Source organism: Centroberyx affinis, unplaced genomic scaffold (assembly GCF_046629955.1).
Source record: "Centroberyx affinis isolate AG114_WGS23_722 - 3 ecotype Tasmania unplaced genomic scaffold, CSIRO-AGI_Caff_v1 ptg002334l_1, whole genome shotgun sequence".
Classification (NCBI taxonomy): Eukaryota; Metazoa; Chordata; class Actinopteri; order Beryciformes; family Berycidae; genus Centroberyx; species Centroberyx affinis.
The window spans coordinates 100,526-117,500 of NW_027280601.1; the positions used below are offsets into that span (position 1 = coordinate 100,526).

The 16,975-nt window shown below is 42.1% G+C and overlaps 1 protein-coding gene across 1 annotated transcript in view; it reads left to right on the forward strand.

Moving 5' to 3' along the window:
• Positions 1-1,645: 1,645 nt before the first annotated feature.
• Positions 1,646-16,975, forward strand: part of dbh (dopamine beta-hydroxylase (dopamine beta-monooxygenase)) — an 18,654-nt gene continuing 3,324 nt past the window's right edge. Inside the window, exons 1-7 of the mRNA XM_071533172.1 lie at positions 1,646-2,014; positions 8,725-8,871; positions 10,285-10,542; positions 10,823-10,999; positions 13,711-13,813; positions 14,390-14,556; positions 15,367-15,510. Of these exons, the coding sequence (XP_071389273.1) occupies positions 1,646-2,014; positions 8,725-8,871; positions 10,285-10,542; positions 10,823-10,999; positions 13,711-13,813; positions 14,390-14,556; positions 15,367-15,510 (1,365 nt within the window). The remainder of the gene's footprint in view (positions 2,015-8,724; positions 8,872-10,284; positions 10,543-10,822; positions 11,000-13,710; positions 13,814-14,389; positions 14,557-15,366; positions 15,511-16,975) is intronic.

Here is a 16,975-nt window from a genome sequence, read left to right on the forward strand (position 1 = left end):
GTGTAGGCCAGAGACATAAGAAGGACAGACAGATCTCTCTCTCTCTCTCTCTTTGCCTCAGGGACGAGCGTCTTTATTACATTAACCAACACTATACTACTGCTGTCCCCTGCTTCCCTTTCTGCTCTGCTCTCGCTGTTTTCCACCAGGATCCCAACCTGCCCCTTTATGAGCCTCTCACGAAAAAACAACGGATTCAGTGGTTTGACGTCACATACGAAAATTTAATCCAACACTCCAGAATTTGCATTTCCCCCCCCCCAGAGTGCGTTTTGGTGGTGTGCTCCCACTGGAAAGAAATCTGAAATGTATTGACTCATCCTGAATAGGTTTACAGGAAATTGAAAAATGTCTCATTTGTTTTATGTTACTCGCTGGAATATCTCTCACCCATCCATCCATCCATCCATGACTCCTACTTTTAATATCTGTCCCAACCCTGTTCTTTTCCTGTCTATTCTTCTTATGTAACTCTTCCCCCTCACCCATTACACACACACACTCATACACACACACACACACAGCACGACACAAACACAAATTTCCACAGGGGCTTTACTAACCTTTTAAACCAACTAGGAGGTGTCCATGCGTCTTGGTTCTGAAACACATAATTGACAGTTTGATTAGGTCTTCTGTAGCCTCAGGCGAAAGCTTAAGGAGAGGGCCTCATGCCTTAATGCCTTGTTTATACCTACCGAGGCTGTTTGCTGTCCCCTAAATTCATTTTGAATCAAATACTTGAAAAGCCAGGTGAGAGGTACGGTGAGTGGTACACTGTTTGAATGCTTTTTTGTGAGTTTGTCTTCCTGTGTACACATGAAATTGTATGATACATACTCACCAAAACAGAACGATTTCTATAAAAAAACACTGCAGTGTAAGCTGAGAGGGAGATGGAGCGAGCAATAAACTTCACTTAGTCTAAGCCGATTGTTGTTGATAATGTCCATGGTTGAATTTGGATCAATTAAGGCCTGGCAGATGTGCAGAATCATGGTTGACCCCAGGGCTTAAAGAAAACAATCCAATTTTCCTCAACAAACCTAATACCATTAGGCTGGATAAAGACAGACAACTCACAAGGGAGGGGTCTCTTAAAAACCAGAGAGAGAGCGATGAGACAGAGAGAGACCAGTCGCTCAGAGGAGAGAAACAATACCCACAAGGACTCAGGAACACAAGTGAGAAAATTAAAGACTAGAAAGTTGGCGATACTTGAAAGAAAGAAAACTTTTCAGAAAATGAGAGGTTAGAGAGGATAGAAAACTTTTGAAGAAAAATAAAAATAAACCCAGCTGACTGCAGCAAGAGAGATATCTACTGTGGCCAGGAAGGAAAGGGAAGCTGACAAAGCAAACAAGACCTGAGGCGAGTGAGGTGACTTTGGAGAGGTACAGCTTATGCAACAGTACAACAATGTTGCACCAATAGTGGAAATGAACTCCCTTTACAACTTTCTGAAGTGATCTCCAGATTAACTTTGGATGAAGAGAGCGGAAGAAGACTGAAACACAGAAGACAATCAACGAACACACTCACAGACACAAATTCGCTCAAAACTACTGAACGTCCAACACATCGACTGCAAGCAAATCCTGGGGAAAAACTTGTCTGTCATTCCATACTTTCTACCATCAGGGCAATGAGGATCCTCAACAAGAACCTCCGCCTGCAGGACATCACCATAATGTACTTCACCGCTCTGGCTACCCTCGTCGTCATCTTGGTGGCTTCGTACCAGGCGCCCGCCACCGCCATCGACCCGTCCAGCCCGTCGTCCAAACCCTCCGGCCCGCTCCCTCATCTCCCCATGCCTTTCCGCGTGCCCCTTGACCCTCGCGGGGAGCTCCAGCTGGCCTGGAACATCAGCTACGCCGACCAGGAGGTTTACCTGGAGCTGCGGGTGGCGGAGCTCAGGCACGGCGTGCTGCTGGGGATGTCCGACCGCGGGGAGCTGACCGACGCCGACCTGGTGGTGCTGTGGGACGACGGGGCCAAGAGCTACTTTGGGGTAAGCGGCCCAGGGGATGATGTATTTTATCTGTGCAGTCAAATCAGTATGAACATGTAAACGTTATAAAAACAACTAAAAAAATGTGTTGAGTTAAATCTGCAAACTGGCTGGCTTTGGGCATAGCTTGCCTCGGAATAGGATAGAATATCAAGCAGGTCTGAACAGAAGGTGTGAAAATCAAATCTCTCTCTCTCTCTCTCTCACACACACACACACACACACACAGACACACACACACACACGCTCCCTTTCCTCTCTGTCTGTTTCTCAATTTTTCAAAAAGCATAAAAGCATGGGGATCACATGACAGTCCTTAAGGAGCGGAGATTTTCCTTTTGCTCAGCGTTCCTCGTCTGTCTGTGGTCCCTGAGGCGTGAGATTGGTGTTTTTGCACGAGGAGCCGGCGGGTGGCTTTGTTCGTGATCTCATAGCCACAAAGGATGTTATCTGTCCCTGATAATTGGGAATCACTCAAACTGCACTAATAGCTGGAATTCATCAGAGAATCATTAGCAGGCATTAGCATATCAAAATTGAATCCTGTACTGATAAAGATGTGTGAAATGCCTCATTTTGGTTTTGCAGGAAATTAGCTTTTTTTACCAAGTGGAATCCAATACAGAATTGGAATTCTATTTTTTTCAGTGATAAATGTTTTTTTGTTTTTTTTTATGGAAATGCTACTGGTTCTGCAGAAACTGTGAAATGGATAGTCTTTACAGATAGGCTGGTTAACTAACACTCTGCATGCTGATCATTTTTTATGGAAAGCACTCTCAATACATGCAATGAAAAACATTTAAACAACAATTTGTCTTGCTTTAAAAAAATTTTTATTTATTCACATTTTTGCCTATAATTTTAGTATTTTCTGTATTGGTATTTATGCGGAAATATTGATGAGTAAGCACAGTGAATGCTATTTCATCATAGTCAAGAATAATATTTTACTGCAATATTCTAGACTCATGATTTGATTAACTATGATGCTAGAGCCAACATCCTGTCAGATGTTGCCTGAAGCATAAATGGATTCATGGTAGCTTGAATCCAATATCAATTCTGAGTCTCTTCCTCCTCTGAAAAACATCTTCATCAAGTACTTTCCCCCATAAGATGCACTTTGATATGTTCAAAGGAAAAGGGTGTGAGCCTGGTTTTCTCCCAACGAAGGGCCACAATGTATAATGAAGTGTTCATATGTGTGGAGTCACATGTCATGTTTCTTTTGCCATCAACATGAGGATTTAGGCTGGAGATTTAGGCCAAGAACCTGTTTTTTTTGTTTTTTTGTTTTGTTTTTTACAAAACTGGCTTCTTTTTCTTTGTATTTACACTCAAAAAGACAAACTTTTGTGTGTTCCCAACAGTGCTGAGAGTTCAGCATTTTTTTCACACTAACAGCACTCAGTGGTATGAATTTAAAAATCAGTCCACTTTTAGCGAGAGCACTGTGCTTCAAATGGATTTTCAATAGTTTCCTAACAACAACAATAGCTACAACCAGTTCCTCCAGTGGACACAGACTTAAACTGTTTGCACCTGATGGTATCTTGTTTTACCTCAGTGACAGTTTGTTTAGGTGCAGAGAGACAGGAGGTGCAGGCAGTTAAACTGCACTATATAAATAAGTCATAGTCCAATGTGAAAAAGTCAAGCCCTCCTACAAATATGTCTATCATTAGTTAGAAGGAGGGGATTATTGTAACATAGTTCTGCTTGTGTGTCTGTTGCTCCTCTGTGGATTTTTGTTGGATTCGTGTGTATCTTTTCATATTTTATGTCTTCCATGTCACTTACCCTTTGAGGGAAATTAACAGATTACCCAAAATGTTGGAGATTAGTTTGAAACAAATCTTGGTTATATAGGTGTAGCCTTGATTTTTGTTGTACATAACTCCCACATTATGTTTGAATTTTAGGTCTGTTCTGCTGTATCTTGTGGTGAGGGCAAGGAGCTGGGTTATTTATGGTATTTCTACTTTTTGTCAGATGGTACCTGAGAGGATGAAGAAGCAGAGAGCTCCCACTCAGCTCCTATTTCCGGGTACCACAAGCATCATCACGAAGTGCAGTGGGGAAAAAAAAATTGCTCTCAATGTATTAACATTAATGGAAAAGTTGCAACATAGGGCCTACTGTTGTAGATATCCTCCATTAAAAAGATCTTACTATTATATCTTACTAACTACTCACAAACTGAAGGTATTGTTAACATCCAGAGATAAAATGTATGTTTTTGTAGTGAATAATTTTTGAGAAAAACAACTTTTTTCAGGTTTGTACCAGATTGGTTGCTATGGTAATGGCATTATATATATATGTGTGTGGTCGAAATGGTGGCAAAAAGCTGAAGGGGGGAGAGCATGCATGAGGGTTAGTGCCCAGTTTTACAGACTGCAGATGGACCAGTTTTTACTACTGGCTGATTTCCATGTTAGAAAACATAGACAGTCTTTTTTTAAGGGAGAGTGCGCAGTCTACTCAATTTTGATAGATTTTATTGACTTATACAGTTGGATAGCAGAGATGAAGCACAGAAGAGAAATCTCTGCGGTGATTAGATCTGAGGCCAGAGGCTGCAGGCAGGGCTCCAGAGGCGGGGAGCTGCACCGCTCTGCAGGCACAAACACTGATGATATTTGATGGTACACACTGGAGAGTGACAGGAAAGATGGGAGTAGAACAGAGCCATGCCACATGTGACTAAGACCATGATCAGTCTATCCCGTGATGTCACACTGACGTATTTCTACATGCACTGTGGCGAGCCGCCAGGACTTCACATCAAGGAGAAGAAGGTATCTCACGCTTCAGCCAATCCACAAAGGGAGACTGGTGCTCTCAGTGCAGGACAATAAATTCAGCTAAGACAGGTCTCTGGGCCACTTCACATGGACTAACCCAACGGAAGCACTGGAGCACACAGATAACCTTAAATTGCTGATGAAGACATCGAAACATTAGTCTCAGCGCCTTGCAATAAAGCAGTTTAAGGTTATCTGTGTGCTCCAGTGTTTCCTTTGGGTTAATCCATGTGAAGTGGCCCAGACACCTGGCTTAGCTGAGGACATTTTGTTGTTATTGTTGCTGTGTTGTATGCTTTGTTGTCCGTCTGTATTGTTTTTGTGTGCTGCAAATCTAACAAAACAATTCTCCCCAGGCATCGAGAAATGATTCATTCACTCAAGTACATGCAGCCTTGAGGAATCAAGGAAAGACTTTGATACTGGAGGAGACGCTGGATGTGTGTTTGTTTGCCTGTGTTTCTGTATCTGTTTTGATCTGTGTGTCTCTCCGTCTTCACTGGTATTGTTCTAACCCGTTTGTGGTATGTAAGGAAAATTTCTAGGCTGAAATTGAGGCACACCTTCACTTTGGTTCATATCCAATTAGGAACTGAACTCAAAGGATAAGTTTGGCGATTTTGGATCTATATATAATTTGTCTCTAACATACCTGTAGTATTTGGACCCACAGAGAATAGTGACTCCCGAGTCAGCTGCCGGTTCAAATGGGGGTTTGTCAAATACCGCTTCAAGAATTTTCGGTATTCGTCTGGAAAGGGTATTTGACTGCCATCTCCCTACCCTCTCCATTATATCCCACATTCAAATTAGTGGGGACATTTTGGCACCAGCCCAGTCGGAGAAATACTTACTCCAGTCTAAGGGATTTGTAAAACTTCCATCTTTGCATTCAGTGTCCTCTACTGTGAGCGGTCTGAAGGGAGGGAGCTTGAGTTGCCTCATAGTCTAACAATAAACTCCTCCACACTATCACCTCAACCAGCGATCTCCATTTATAGCTCGACCCAGCTGTCCTGCTAAGCTCCTAACCGCATCCATCTCTACCTCCTCTCCTCTCCAGTCTCAGCCTCGTTCTCCTTCCTATTTTTCCCTCTGTATCCCTGTGTACTTTCCAGTTAAAAATCCAAACCGTCATAATGCACCCGTCATTGCAAAGTCCCTCAGTTGTATTTTCTTGTTTATTTGATCCTTTTTCTTCCTTGTGTTCCACTCTGTATCTTCTTTTATAAATGCAATTTCATCCGTCCCTCGATCCTTTACTCTTGTTCCATCTGTCTCTCTTCCCACAGGGAAAAATTATTAGCAGCAGGAAGGTCACTGCTGTGGTACAGACATCTCTCTCTCTCTCTCACTCTCTCTCTCTCTCTCTCTCTCTCAATTCAGTTCAATTCAATTCAATTCAAATGGCTTTATTGGCATGAATGGTTTACAGCGGTTGTTGCCAAAACAGTATAATACAAAACAATAATTGTAAAAAGTACAAACAATAGGTGATATATAGATAAATAAAGGTGATATGTATGTCTATCTATCTATCTATCTATCTATCTATCTAGATATATAGACATAGATAAATAAATTAAAATAAAGGCTTTCCTTTTGGTACAGAGGGAGAAGGAGAGAAGAAAGTGGGCTTTGGTTTCTATTCCTCCTAATTGACAATGTGGACATGTTGTTTGGGTTTCCATTCCTTCTAATGCCGTCCTTTTTCGATCTCTAGTCTGTGGTCATTGAGTCTGTACATTGTTAAGGTGCGTCTCTGTTTATATTAACAAGGTTTTGTGCTAGATGTATTCTCTATTCAGTGATCGATAACTTTCTCTTCCTCTCTCTCTCTCTCTCCCTCTCTCTCTCTCTCTCTCTCTCTCTCCCACACACAGCTCTATTGAGCTCTAGCTCAAGACCCAAAGAATTAGTTAGAAATGTTGGTTTAACTGTCACAGATGATGACACAATTTGTTTTGATGTTAAAGTGATGTAATGTAAAGTAATACAGCTGCATCTGATTCCCTCTCACCCCTACACCCCTCTGCCCCTTGAATCACATCCTCCTCTCTCATATCTTCCTTCTTTATTTGCGCTGAAAATGGCAAATGAAATGTATCGGCTTAACAAAAAAAATAACTTTTGTACCTTTTCTCCCTGGCTCTTTCCGTAGCACTTCTCTATTACACTCGATATCTATTATCTGGGCGCAGTGGCTTTGCACTCCTTACTCATGTAATGGTGGCGATTTGTAGTGATTTTAAGTTGCTCTTGTTAAGAACATCAGCTTCATTTTCTAAAATGTATTCGCAGGATTATTTACTCACTTTTAAGGGTAGGCCTACTAGATGTTTTTTGAGTTCATGTATTATCGGGAAGTAACTCAAAATGAAATACAAATTCAAATACAAGCAAAAACAAAATCATGTTATTGCTGCCAATACAAATAGTACTGTAGCCTCAATAATCAGTGCGTTACTTTCCTTTCTTGTAATTTTGTCAGGCTCACTTTGCCGCAATATGGAATATAGAATGACCAAACTCAGACAAAGTTTTATACATCATATATTCATGATTTCAAACACACACACACACACACACACACACAGAGAAACACTCCCTCTCTCTCCCTCTCTCTCTCTCCCTCTTTCTCTCTCTCTCCCTCTTTCTCTCTCTCCCTCTCTCTCTCTCTTTCTCTCTCTCCCTCTCTCTCTCTCCCTCTCTCCCCCCCCCCCTCTCTCTCTCCCTCTCTCCCTCTCTCTCTCAGCGATCCATATGCCACAGCCCTTGTGGAAAGTGAAAGCACAAGCGTTCAGAAACTAAACGCTAACCATTGTACTCTGCGCACAGACAAATACACAAACACACATCACACGCATATCACACACATTTTTTGGGGGGAGATATTTTTATACAAAATCTGTGGTTTCAGATTCTTTGCACTTTGCGCCGAGCAGTTATGCAAGAGGGACAGAGAGAGGGAGAGAAATAACGAGAGAGAACGAGATCTTAGGTGTTATTCTGGACAGATATGAATGTGAGAAACATAACAGAAGTGGATACACTCAGCTGTTGCAATGCCTCCTGGCAGAGGAGCTGAATACTGGGCTAGGAAGATTTAAAAATATAAACTGCTTCAGATTACCATCCACTCCATCACAGCGACATAGTTTGTTAAACTGTTAAACTTGTATTTCAAGTTGTGCGAAATTATGCTTTTGTCTGTAATTTCTAAAACTAAGAACAATAGCCACATTCTCTTCCAGTTGGAGACATTTATTTGACCCACTGACATTTCAGCACAAAGCGCTCTTCAGAGTGACTACAGTTTCACAATCTCAATAGCCTTTCCCCCATGATTTGATAATTGTGTTGTTTTTTTCAGTAACTACATTTAATATATTATTCTCCAACCTGGCTCACATGGTCACCCAGCATCTTCCAACTAGCCCCCCAAATCCAATCCGTTCAATGTTAACAAGCGCATGATGGAGGATTTGTTTCCCTTGGTTAAGAAAGGATTATCCCATGTCAAATTTTGTCCCGCTTCAAATCATGAATATAATGTGATGAATAAAATTTAGACAGAAGTAGCAGACAGAAGTCACAATGAAACCGTATTTTAGAAGTGTCTTTCTTCCTTAATGATTGATGTATTTCTTGTTGGAACAGGATGTTGGGGTGGGACATAACACAGGGAGGGATCATTCAAGAGGGTGAACCAATGGGATATCAGTTAGGGAAAGGCAATTTTATTGGTACCTCCTGGCACAGCATGAGGTCACCATTAAAGATACACTGTTTTCTAGGAAGTGATAGTAATTGAATTTTGGCATAAAAATACAAGAAAATAAAAAAGAATTGTAATTTTTGGGGTATTTATTGTTGTGTGTGTGTGTGTCTCCCCCCCAGGATGCGTGGAGCGACAGTGAGGGTCGCGTTTCGTTGGACAGCCAACAAGACTACCAGCTGATTGAAGCCAGACAGAAGCCTGAAGGATTCTACCTGCTCTTCAAAAGACCGTTCAGCACCTGCGATCCAAGAGACTACCTCATAGAGGTGTGTAAAGTCTTCAGCTCTTAACAGTGTGTGTGTGTGTGTGTGTGTGTGTGTGTGTGTGTGTGTGTGCGTGTGTCTGAGTCTCTGTGTATGCATGTGATAGGGGGCAGATCACTTTCAATTAAAGTAGTTAGTGGAGAAATTGCAATCAACCTTGGAACAATAATGTGTTCACTCTCTATTATTAGGTGCTCATTAGCTCATATAAGAGCACCCACTGAACAATGGATATGAGGATTGAATGGATATGAGGTAGTATTTGCCCTGGAAATCACACCTCACCTGACAAGCCAATCAATGCATCTATGGCATCTGTGGCCCCTTGTGTGTAGTTACAATTTTCTAGTTGTGCATGCCGCGTCTCTCTGCGACCTTCTGTGGGCGCTGCAGACACCCTGTGAGGATCTGTGGCCACCCTTAAATTCAGGTATAAATTAAGCAGTAGAGCCCTATAGTACCATAGAAGTCAAGAAGCATCAACCAACTGGAGGCTGGTGCGCTGTGCATCCACATACCAGGAAGTAGCTCTGTGATCGTGGGTCAGTCAACACATGAATTAAATATTTTGTTCAGTGATTCTCTTCACAGTCACAACAACACTGTGCTACCACAGCACTTTGGTGTTAACAGGTGGAGTTTTAAAAGTCAGTGTAGTTTCACTCACTCCAATCATGCATACCACCCCCACCCACCCCTACCTCTCCACCTGAGCACAGTAGAAAGTGCTAGCACACATGTTGCTCGCTTGGATATAACCTCATGCAAAAATAATTTCTGTCAATCCTGAACTGACTGAAGTGAAAGTGAACTAACTGTGCACAGCTTTGGAGGGGAGAGACAAGCCAAGGGAAATGGTGTGTGCGCGTGCGTGTGTGTGTGTGTGTGTGTGTGTGAAAGAGAAAGATATACTGTATTTGCCTATAGACGCAGCGTACTGTGTGTGTTTACTTGTGAAAGCGAGCGTGCGTGTGAGTGTGCATGTGCAGTGCATGTGTGTGTCCTTGGGCGGGTGCCTGTCTGTGTGTTAGTGATATTTTCATTGCTGTCTTTGATACACACACAGTAAGATGCCATATAATTTCGATTATGTTGTCATGGAGATCTTTTCATGCGTGGACGTCACATTAGACTCAGAAAGTTGGAAATGTTTAACACAATTGCTACTGAAGTGTTCATTAAAATGTCTTTGTGGTTTCCATAGTACCACATGCAAATGAGTTTCTTGCACAAAACCAATGCTCATCACTATGACAACATTATGAGAAGTTCTAAGTTCTATGGAAGTACTATGGTTCTAAGCATCCCGGCAAAATAACGATCCAAGACTGCTGATTTCAGATGTACATTCCTGCCATTCAAGTTCTCCAATGTACCTACAATACATCAAACATCCTTTTTTCTCTGATTGGTCAGGAGGGCACTGTGCACGTCATCTATGGATTGTTGGATCGACCAATCGCCTCGCTGGAGCAGCTGAACCTGTCCCGGATCCAGACAGGGGTACAGCGGGTGTTGATGCTGCGCCCCGATACGCCGTCACCCTCTCTGCCCCCAGGTGTACAGATACTGGAGGTGCTGGCACCAGATGTCACCATACCAAGCCAGGAGACCACCTACTGGTGCTTCATCCAGCAGCTGCCCGAAAACATGCCCAAGAACCACATTGTTATGGTATAAATGCTCCTGAATGTGGAAACACTTAACACATAGAGTATACTTACATAGAATCAGTGTTTTAGAAGCACATCATGCATAACCAGCCATTATGGCTCTTTGTTTGCCACAATACAATACGGTCCGATACTGTGCAATTAAATTCAAAGGCGCTATACTGACATCAGGGTTCAGGGACCGATATTGCCAAATCAGTTCAAAATACAATGTATAACAGTCACATGACAACAGTAGAGGCACATGATAATCTTTACCACTCTGCCTCTGTCTCTCTCAGTATGAGTCAGTGGTGACTGCAGGCAACGAGGCCATCGTTCACCACATGGAAGTGTTCGAATGTTCTCCGGATATCCGCAACGTTCCACATTACAGCGGCTCCTGTGATGACAAGATGAAACCTGGCAAGCTTGACTACTGCCGCCATGTTCTGGCTGCATGGGCTATGGGTGCTGAGGTATGGCAAGAGACACACACACACACACACACACACACACACACACACACACACACACACACACATATACTCAGATCAAGTGTGATAAAAATATACATTCGAGGACAATACCACAAAAGGTGTGTAATGAAAAGAGAAAGTGTGAATAAAGCTTAATTTGGTCCACTCGGTATGTCTATCGTGCATCAGAGATAAACAAATTATACTGCTGTATGAGTTATTCCCACACAAAAACCAAGAAAACCTTGTAAAGTTGATCCGACATGCAACAGAAATCTATTAAGAGCAACGAGACAGTCTGTACGTAGGAAGCACACTCCCGTGCATATATTCACACACACACACACACACACACACACACACAAACCTCATATGCACGTACATCAGTATGTGGAAGCATGTATGAGGCAGAACAGGGGTTTCATCACAGCTGATAATCCTATTAAACCCACTAATCAGCCAACCAGCCAGTCAACTAACTAACCAGCCAGCCAGCTAGCCAGTCAGCCAACCGGCAGTGAGTCGGCCAACTAATCAGCCAGCCAGTCAACCAGCCAATCAGTCAGCCAGCGAATCAGCCAATTTACTAATCAGCCAAGCAGCCAGCAAACTCAGCTACCGACCAGCCAGCTGACCAAGCAAGCAAGCAACCATCCTGTTAGTCATATAAAGCAAAGAAGACAGGGAATGGTGCACTTGTCACCATATTTCTCTGCTCTGCTCCCCGCTGCATCACAGCCAGCCCAGCCCCTCTCTGATTGGATTATCTGCCAGCCAAACAAAAACAAGCAGGATGCCTTCTGTGAGCTGTGAGCTGTGAAGACAAGATTAGGTGGGAAATATTCAGGCCTCTTTCATCACCTCTTAATAGTGTTGTTTTATTCTCCCCGGCACCGTATCTGAAGGGAAACGTGGCCTTACAAACAACAGAGGGAGGGAGAGAGGGAAGAGTAAATGGGATTGAGAGAAAGAGAAAACAAGGGAAGGGCAATTTGGAGGAGGATAGGAACAGTAATGTAAAATATTGTCAGAATTGTCAGAAAGAGCCACCGCGAGTCTCTGAAGATTTAACTGTTCTGGCATGAAAACAAGATTAAATCAAAAAAAAAAATCTTCCATTATGTATGTATCAGCAGAAATGGTTTAAGAAGGGTCTGCTCACTGAAATAGGTGAAGGCAACGATGACGATAAAATCAAGATTCCTTGATAATAGTGTGGAGGTTTGACGCCCGTGGGGCCAGCGCCGGCTCAACAATTCATTTTTGCTGGAATAAGCAGAACAGTCTAGATTCCAACATCAAAGGAGTGGAACAGGACAAAAACTCACCACTCGAGTTCAACCAGCATCCCATATCAGACTAGACCTTATCTCATCAGCGTAGAAACAATCACAATGAACTTCCTCTGAGCCAGCCCATGTATGGCCCATATACAGTAGGGCAGTGTTTCTTAATTTGTGGGTCCCCAGATGGAAATATCGTTGCAGGCTCACAAGAGGATTTAAGGAATGTGAGACAATGTAATCATGATATGCAAACATATTGCCATGCTTTTAATCTTTATGATAAATGCTCTGTGTCCTTTATCATAATCAATGTTAGCATCTTCTTGGCTTTGGAGATAATTTAGTGTAACAGGCTGAAAACAGAGAACAAAAATCATCTTTTGGTGTCACAGTCCATTCTGGGTGGTAGGCCGTGTTGGGGGGTTTGTGAGTAGGCATCCCTTGTTTTTTGGGGGGAAACCATCCGAAAATATTGATAACCACAGTAGTAGACTAGCCGCTATCTCCCCTTTCTGCACTTGGCCTATGAGGTAAGTAGGTAAATAAGAATATCCTCTTGACATGGGGTCACGACCTAAAAAGGATGGAAGGCTGGTTTGAGGTGGGCTGCCACATGACAAGCCTACAATTATGTTTTAAAACATCCTACAATGGGTGAAACCAAATTTACTCAACTTGAGCCGTGGATAAAATAGATTAAAAAAATGAAAAGTTTAAAAAACACACTCTCCAGACTCCAGACCTGTCCTTGTGCTGGAAAGTGCTGAGCTTAATTTGTATACATTTGTGCAGGAAAATACATTTGGATGAGTTCTTTTTATCATGCTCTTAACAATATCTATATTAAACAGAATGGCAAATATACTAAAAACAGTGGTTGTTTTTGAGTCCCCTACTCAACATTTGAGAAGTTTAGCCTTGCCTTGGGACTCAGGCACATTAAAGCCCCAATGTGCGATTGTAGTTTGGTGCCTTCCGGTGAAACAGTGTCACGGCACCACTGACTTTGTTTACGTTTATTTAAGATATTTTTCTCACTTTGAAATGTATTACCTGACATTTTTATACAAAAGACTAATAGTATGTGACAGCAAACCTCAAGTTATGTATTTATTGTGAGGATGTAAATTGTTAGTTTGAATGTGTAATATTTATAGACACTGAAATATAACACACCTGTATTTTAGTTTACAATGTGTTACAAAAGTTCCAAACTTTTACAACTTTACAACACATAAAGAAGGATATGACTTTCTCTCCAGAGCTTGCCAGAGTCTTTGCTTGCAGAAACTTCAAGGCACCTATGGATGAATCAGAAGAATAACAAATAGCATGCGTCAATGTGTTTGCTGAATGTGTGTGTGCGTGTGTGTGTGTGTGTGTGTGTGTGTGTGTGTGTGTGTGTGTATGTTTGTGTGTATGCAGGCATTTTACTATCCTCCTGATGCAGGGCTGCCTTTGGGTGGACTGGGTTCTTCAAGGTTCCTTCGATTGGAGGTCCACTACCACAACCCTCTGATTCTGTCCGGTACACACACACACACACACACACACACACAGTAAAGCACACAGACTTACATGTGTGTACACTCAAACAACACACAAATTCTCTCTCTCTCTCTCTCTCTTTCTCTCTCTCTCTCTCTCTCTCTCTCACACACATACACACACACACACACACACAAACATACACAGACACACACACACACATACACACACACACACACACACACACACACACACACCTACACAAACAGCAGGGATTCTCCCTACCTCTCCGCAGGAGCCCTGAGCCTATCTTCCTCAGAGCAGTCTCTATTTAAAATACTCCAGATACACACGTTTGATCTAGTCACTATTGACTTTTGCTGTCTCATCCTCATCATTGTCATTCATCTCACTCCACTACTATCTCTCTACCTGTGCTTTTTCCAAACCGCACCCCAATACGCATATAACATGTTAGATTACTGTTCTGCCTCTCTCAGCTTCTACTCTCCTTTCTTATCTTCTGTTTTACTGGAGGTGCCAGCCCATGTAGTGCTTTATAGGTAGAATTTTAATAATTTTTTTCATTAATGTTACGTAATATTCTCCTATACAGGCCGGCGTGACTCGTCGGGGATCCGGTTGTATTACACCCCTAGTCTGAGGCGGTACGATGCCGGGATCATGGAGCTGGGCCTCGTCTACACTCCTGTCATGGCCGTCCCACCCAAACAACACAGCTTCCACCTTACTGGGTATTGCACCTCCAAGTGTACCCAGACTGTATGTATACTATAAGTACATCATTTATTGCATGGGTTCTTAAACTCTGGTTAACAAGGAAAAAATGGTCTGTGAGAATATTTGTGTTGGTGTCCCACGTGTTTTTTCAAGCTTCAGCCCCTGAAGAAGAGAGTAGAAATCGTATTTGGACCCCAGGCTGAAAAAGTTTAAGAACCCTGGTCCAGTCAAATTATATACACCCAAATGCACACACACTATACCTGCATGTGCATTATAGGTCACTATTAAAACAGATATCAAGTAATCACTATGCAAAATGGAATTCTTGCAAATCAGGGTTATTTGAATTATTTAGCTCCAGTATTCAAATTGCGAACAGACCTGAGACCCAGTGTAAGTCCAAATTAATAGTTTAAGAAGCACTGCATATTTCATACAGTGACTTACTTTATTAAACCTTTTGATACATGTATGTATGAAAAAGATACACTGCTCTTAAACTTTTTCCTAATAAAGCTTTCTTGGGAGATTTCCTTGTTTTCACTGGGGGTGAAGCTAGACTCAGCTAGGTAGGTTAGGTCGGCCTGTTATATCTTTTCAACATGCTTGTGTCTAGTGCTTTGTTCCGATTCCTTGTGTTTTATTTGGTTTGTACACTGTATTCCAACATTTTGTTTTGTGATCAATTGCTGATTAGTTAGATGTAGGTAGGCTTGTCCTTTGAGACATGCTTTTGAGATGAAGAGTTATATAAATAAACCTGACTTGACTTTTATAGACTGTAGATACTGTATATATCTATATATAAACATATATTTTTATCTTACTTCCCTCCCTCTCTCCCTCCAGGCCTTGCCTCCAAAAGGGATCCACATCTTTGCGTCCCAGCTGCACACCCACCTGGCCGGGCGCGGGGTGAGGACCGTCCTGGTGCGGGGCGGCAGGGAGCTGGAGGTGGTGCAGGAAGACCCGCACTTCAGTACACACTACCAGGTGACTGACAGCAGGGCTCCGTTTCCCCAGAGAAACTTAACTCTCCCTTGTATTGTACTGTAGACCAGTGGTTCTCAACCTTTTTGGCTCATGACCCCTTAAAACGAAGCGATGTCTACTCACAATCCCGGTCACAAGCAAATAGAGTTTAAACCAACCAATGATTTTCCCTTTTCAGGTTGTTTCATCTGATTCATTATCAGAGGAGGCACAGAGGCTAAAACAATTCAGTATTTTAAAAGAAAAAAAGCAAAAATTAAGGAAAAAATCAGAAAAAATAGACATGATAAAACATTTGTATAGTAGAAATATGTTTTTTTCGTATTCCATAAATCACCCTGCGACCCCCCAAAATTATCTTGCGACCCACTGGGGGGTCCCAACCCCCAGGTTGAGAACCACTGCTGTAGACTACTGTATACTCCATTGTTCTTCATGTCACACTGAGCTGTAAGCCAATGGGACAAAGATGATCTTCATATCAACATGTAATTGGGAAACAAAGCTCGGAGAGGGCTGTTGGTAAAACAAAACAAAACAAAACAAAAAACAAAACACACCAGATCTTTTAAACATTTGGGTAAATGAGGATTATTTTTTCCAGTGGCTGATCATTGTGGTGCTTCTACTCCACTTTTTAAAATTAAAATTCACCACCTCATTAAATTAAAAATTTTGTCTTTCACACTGCAGTGCTGACCCAGATACAGATGCAGCCATTGTAGAAATCTTAGCTTTTACTGCAAGCCGAATACTAGAGCAAATGCTTGGTCAGTAGCTTACTTGGTGAAGAAAAATTGTTTGGAAATTCAAATTGTTCTATTTTCAGGTGCCAAAAGGTCACAGGAATCTAGTTTCTATCTAGTTTTACTTCACAGCTTATGAAAAAATAGGGTGCATGGATATGAAATGAAGTAGGTATTTACAGCTAAGGTGACAAACCCCACTTCAAGTGTCTTTAGTATGATCCTTTTGTAAGTGGTGGACAATATAAGACAAAGCATATCTTACTTTTAGTCGTGATGCTGTTGAGTGAAACACCTGCAGTTCTACCTAGGCTTGGTGTCTGACATCATCAGGTTACATGAGCTGACACACTGGACAAAAGACTTTTTTTATTTGCATAAAGTAGGATGATGGTGTTCAACTATTCTCCACTCTTTCTTGTGCAATTTGCTGACCTCTCTGAATTGTACAGAAAATGATGGGCTGCAGGCCTTCTACCATAAAGCAATCACTGTCACATGAGTCAGGAGGTGAGGTCCAGAAGTAGCGTATTGTACTTTCCATCCACGAGGCAACAGTTAAATTCCCATCGACTCAACACCGAAACACCGAAACCGTTAACATTCTTGAGAGACATCTGTTGTTTTGTTTTGTTATGTCCTGAGGCACGTAGACACATACATGCCCCCCCTCTGCCCCCGCCTCATACACACACACACACACGCACACACACACAGAA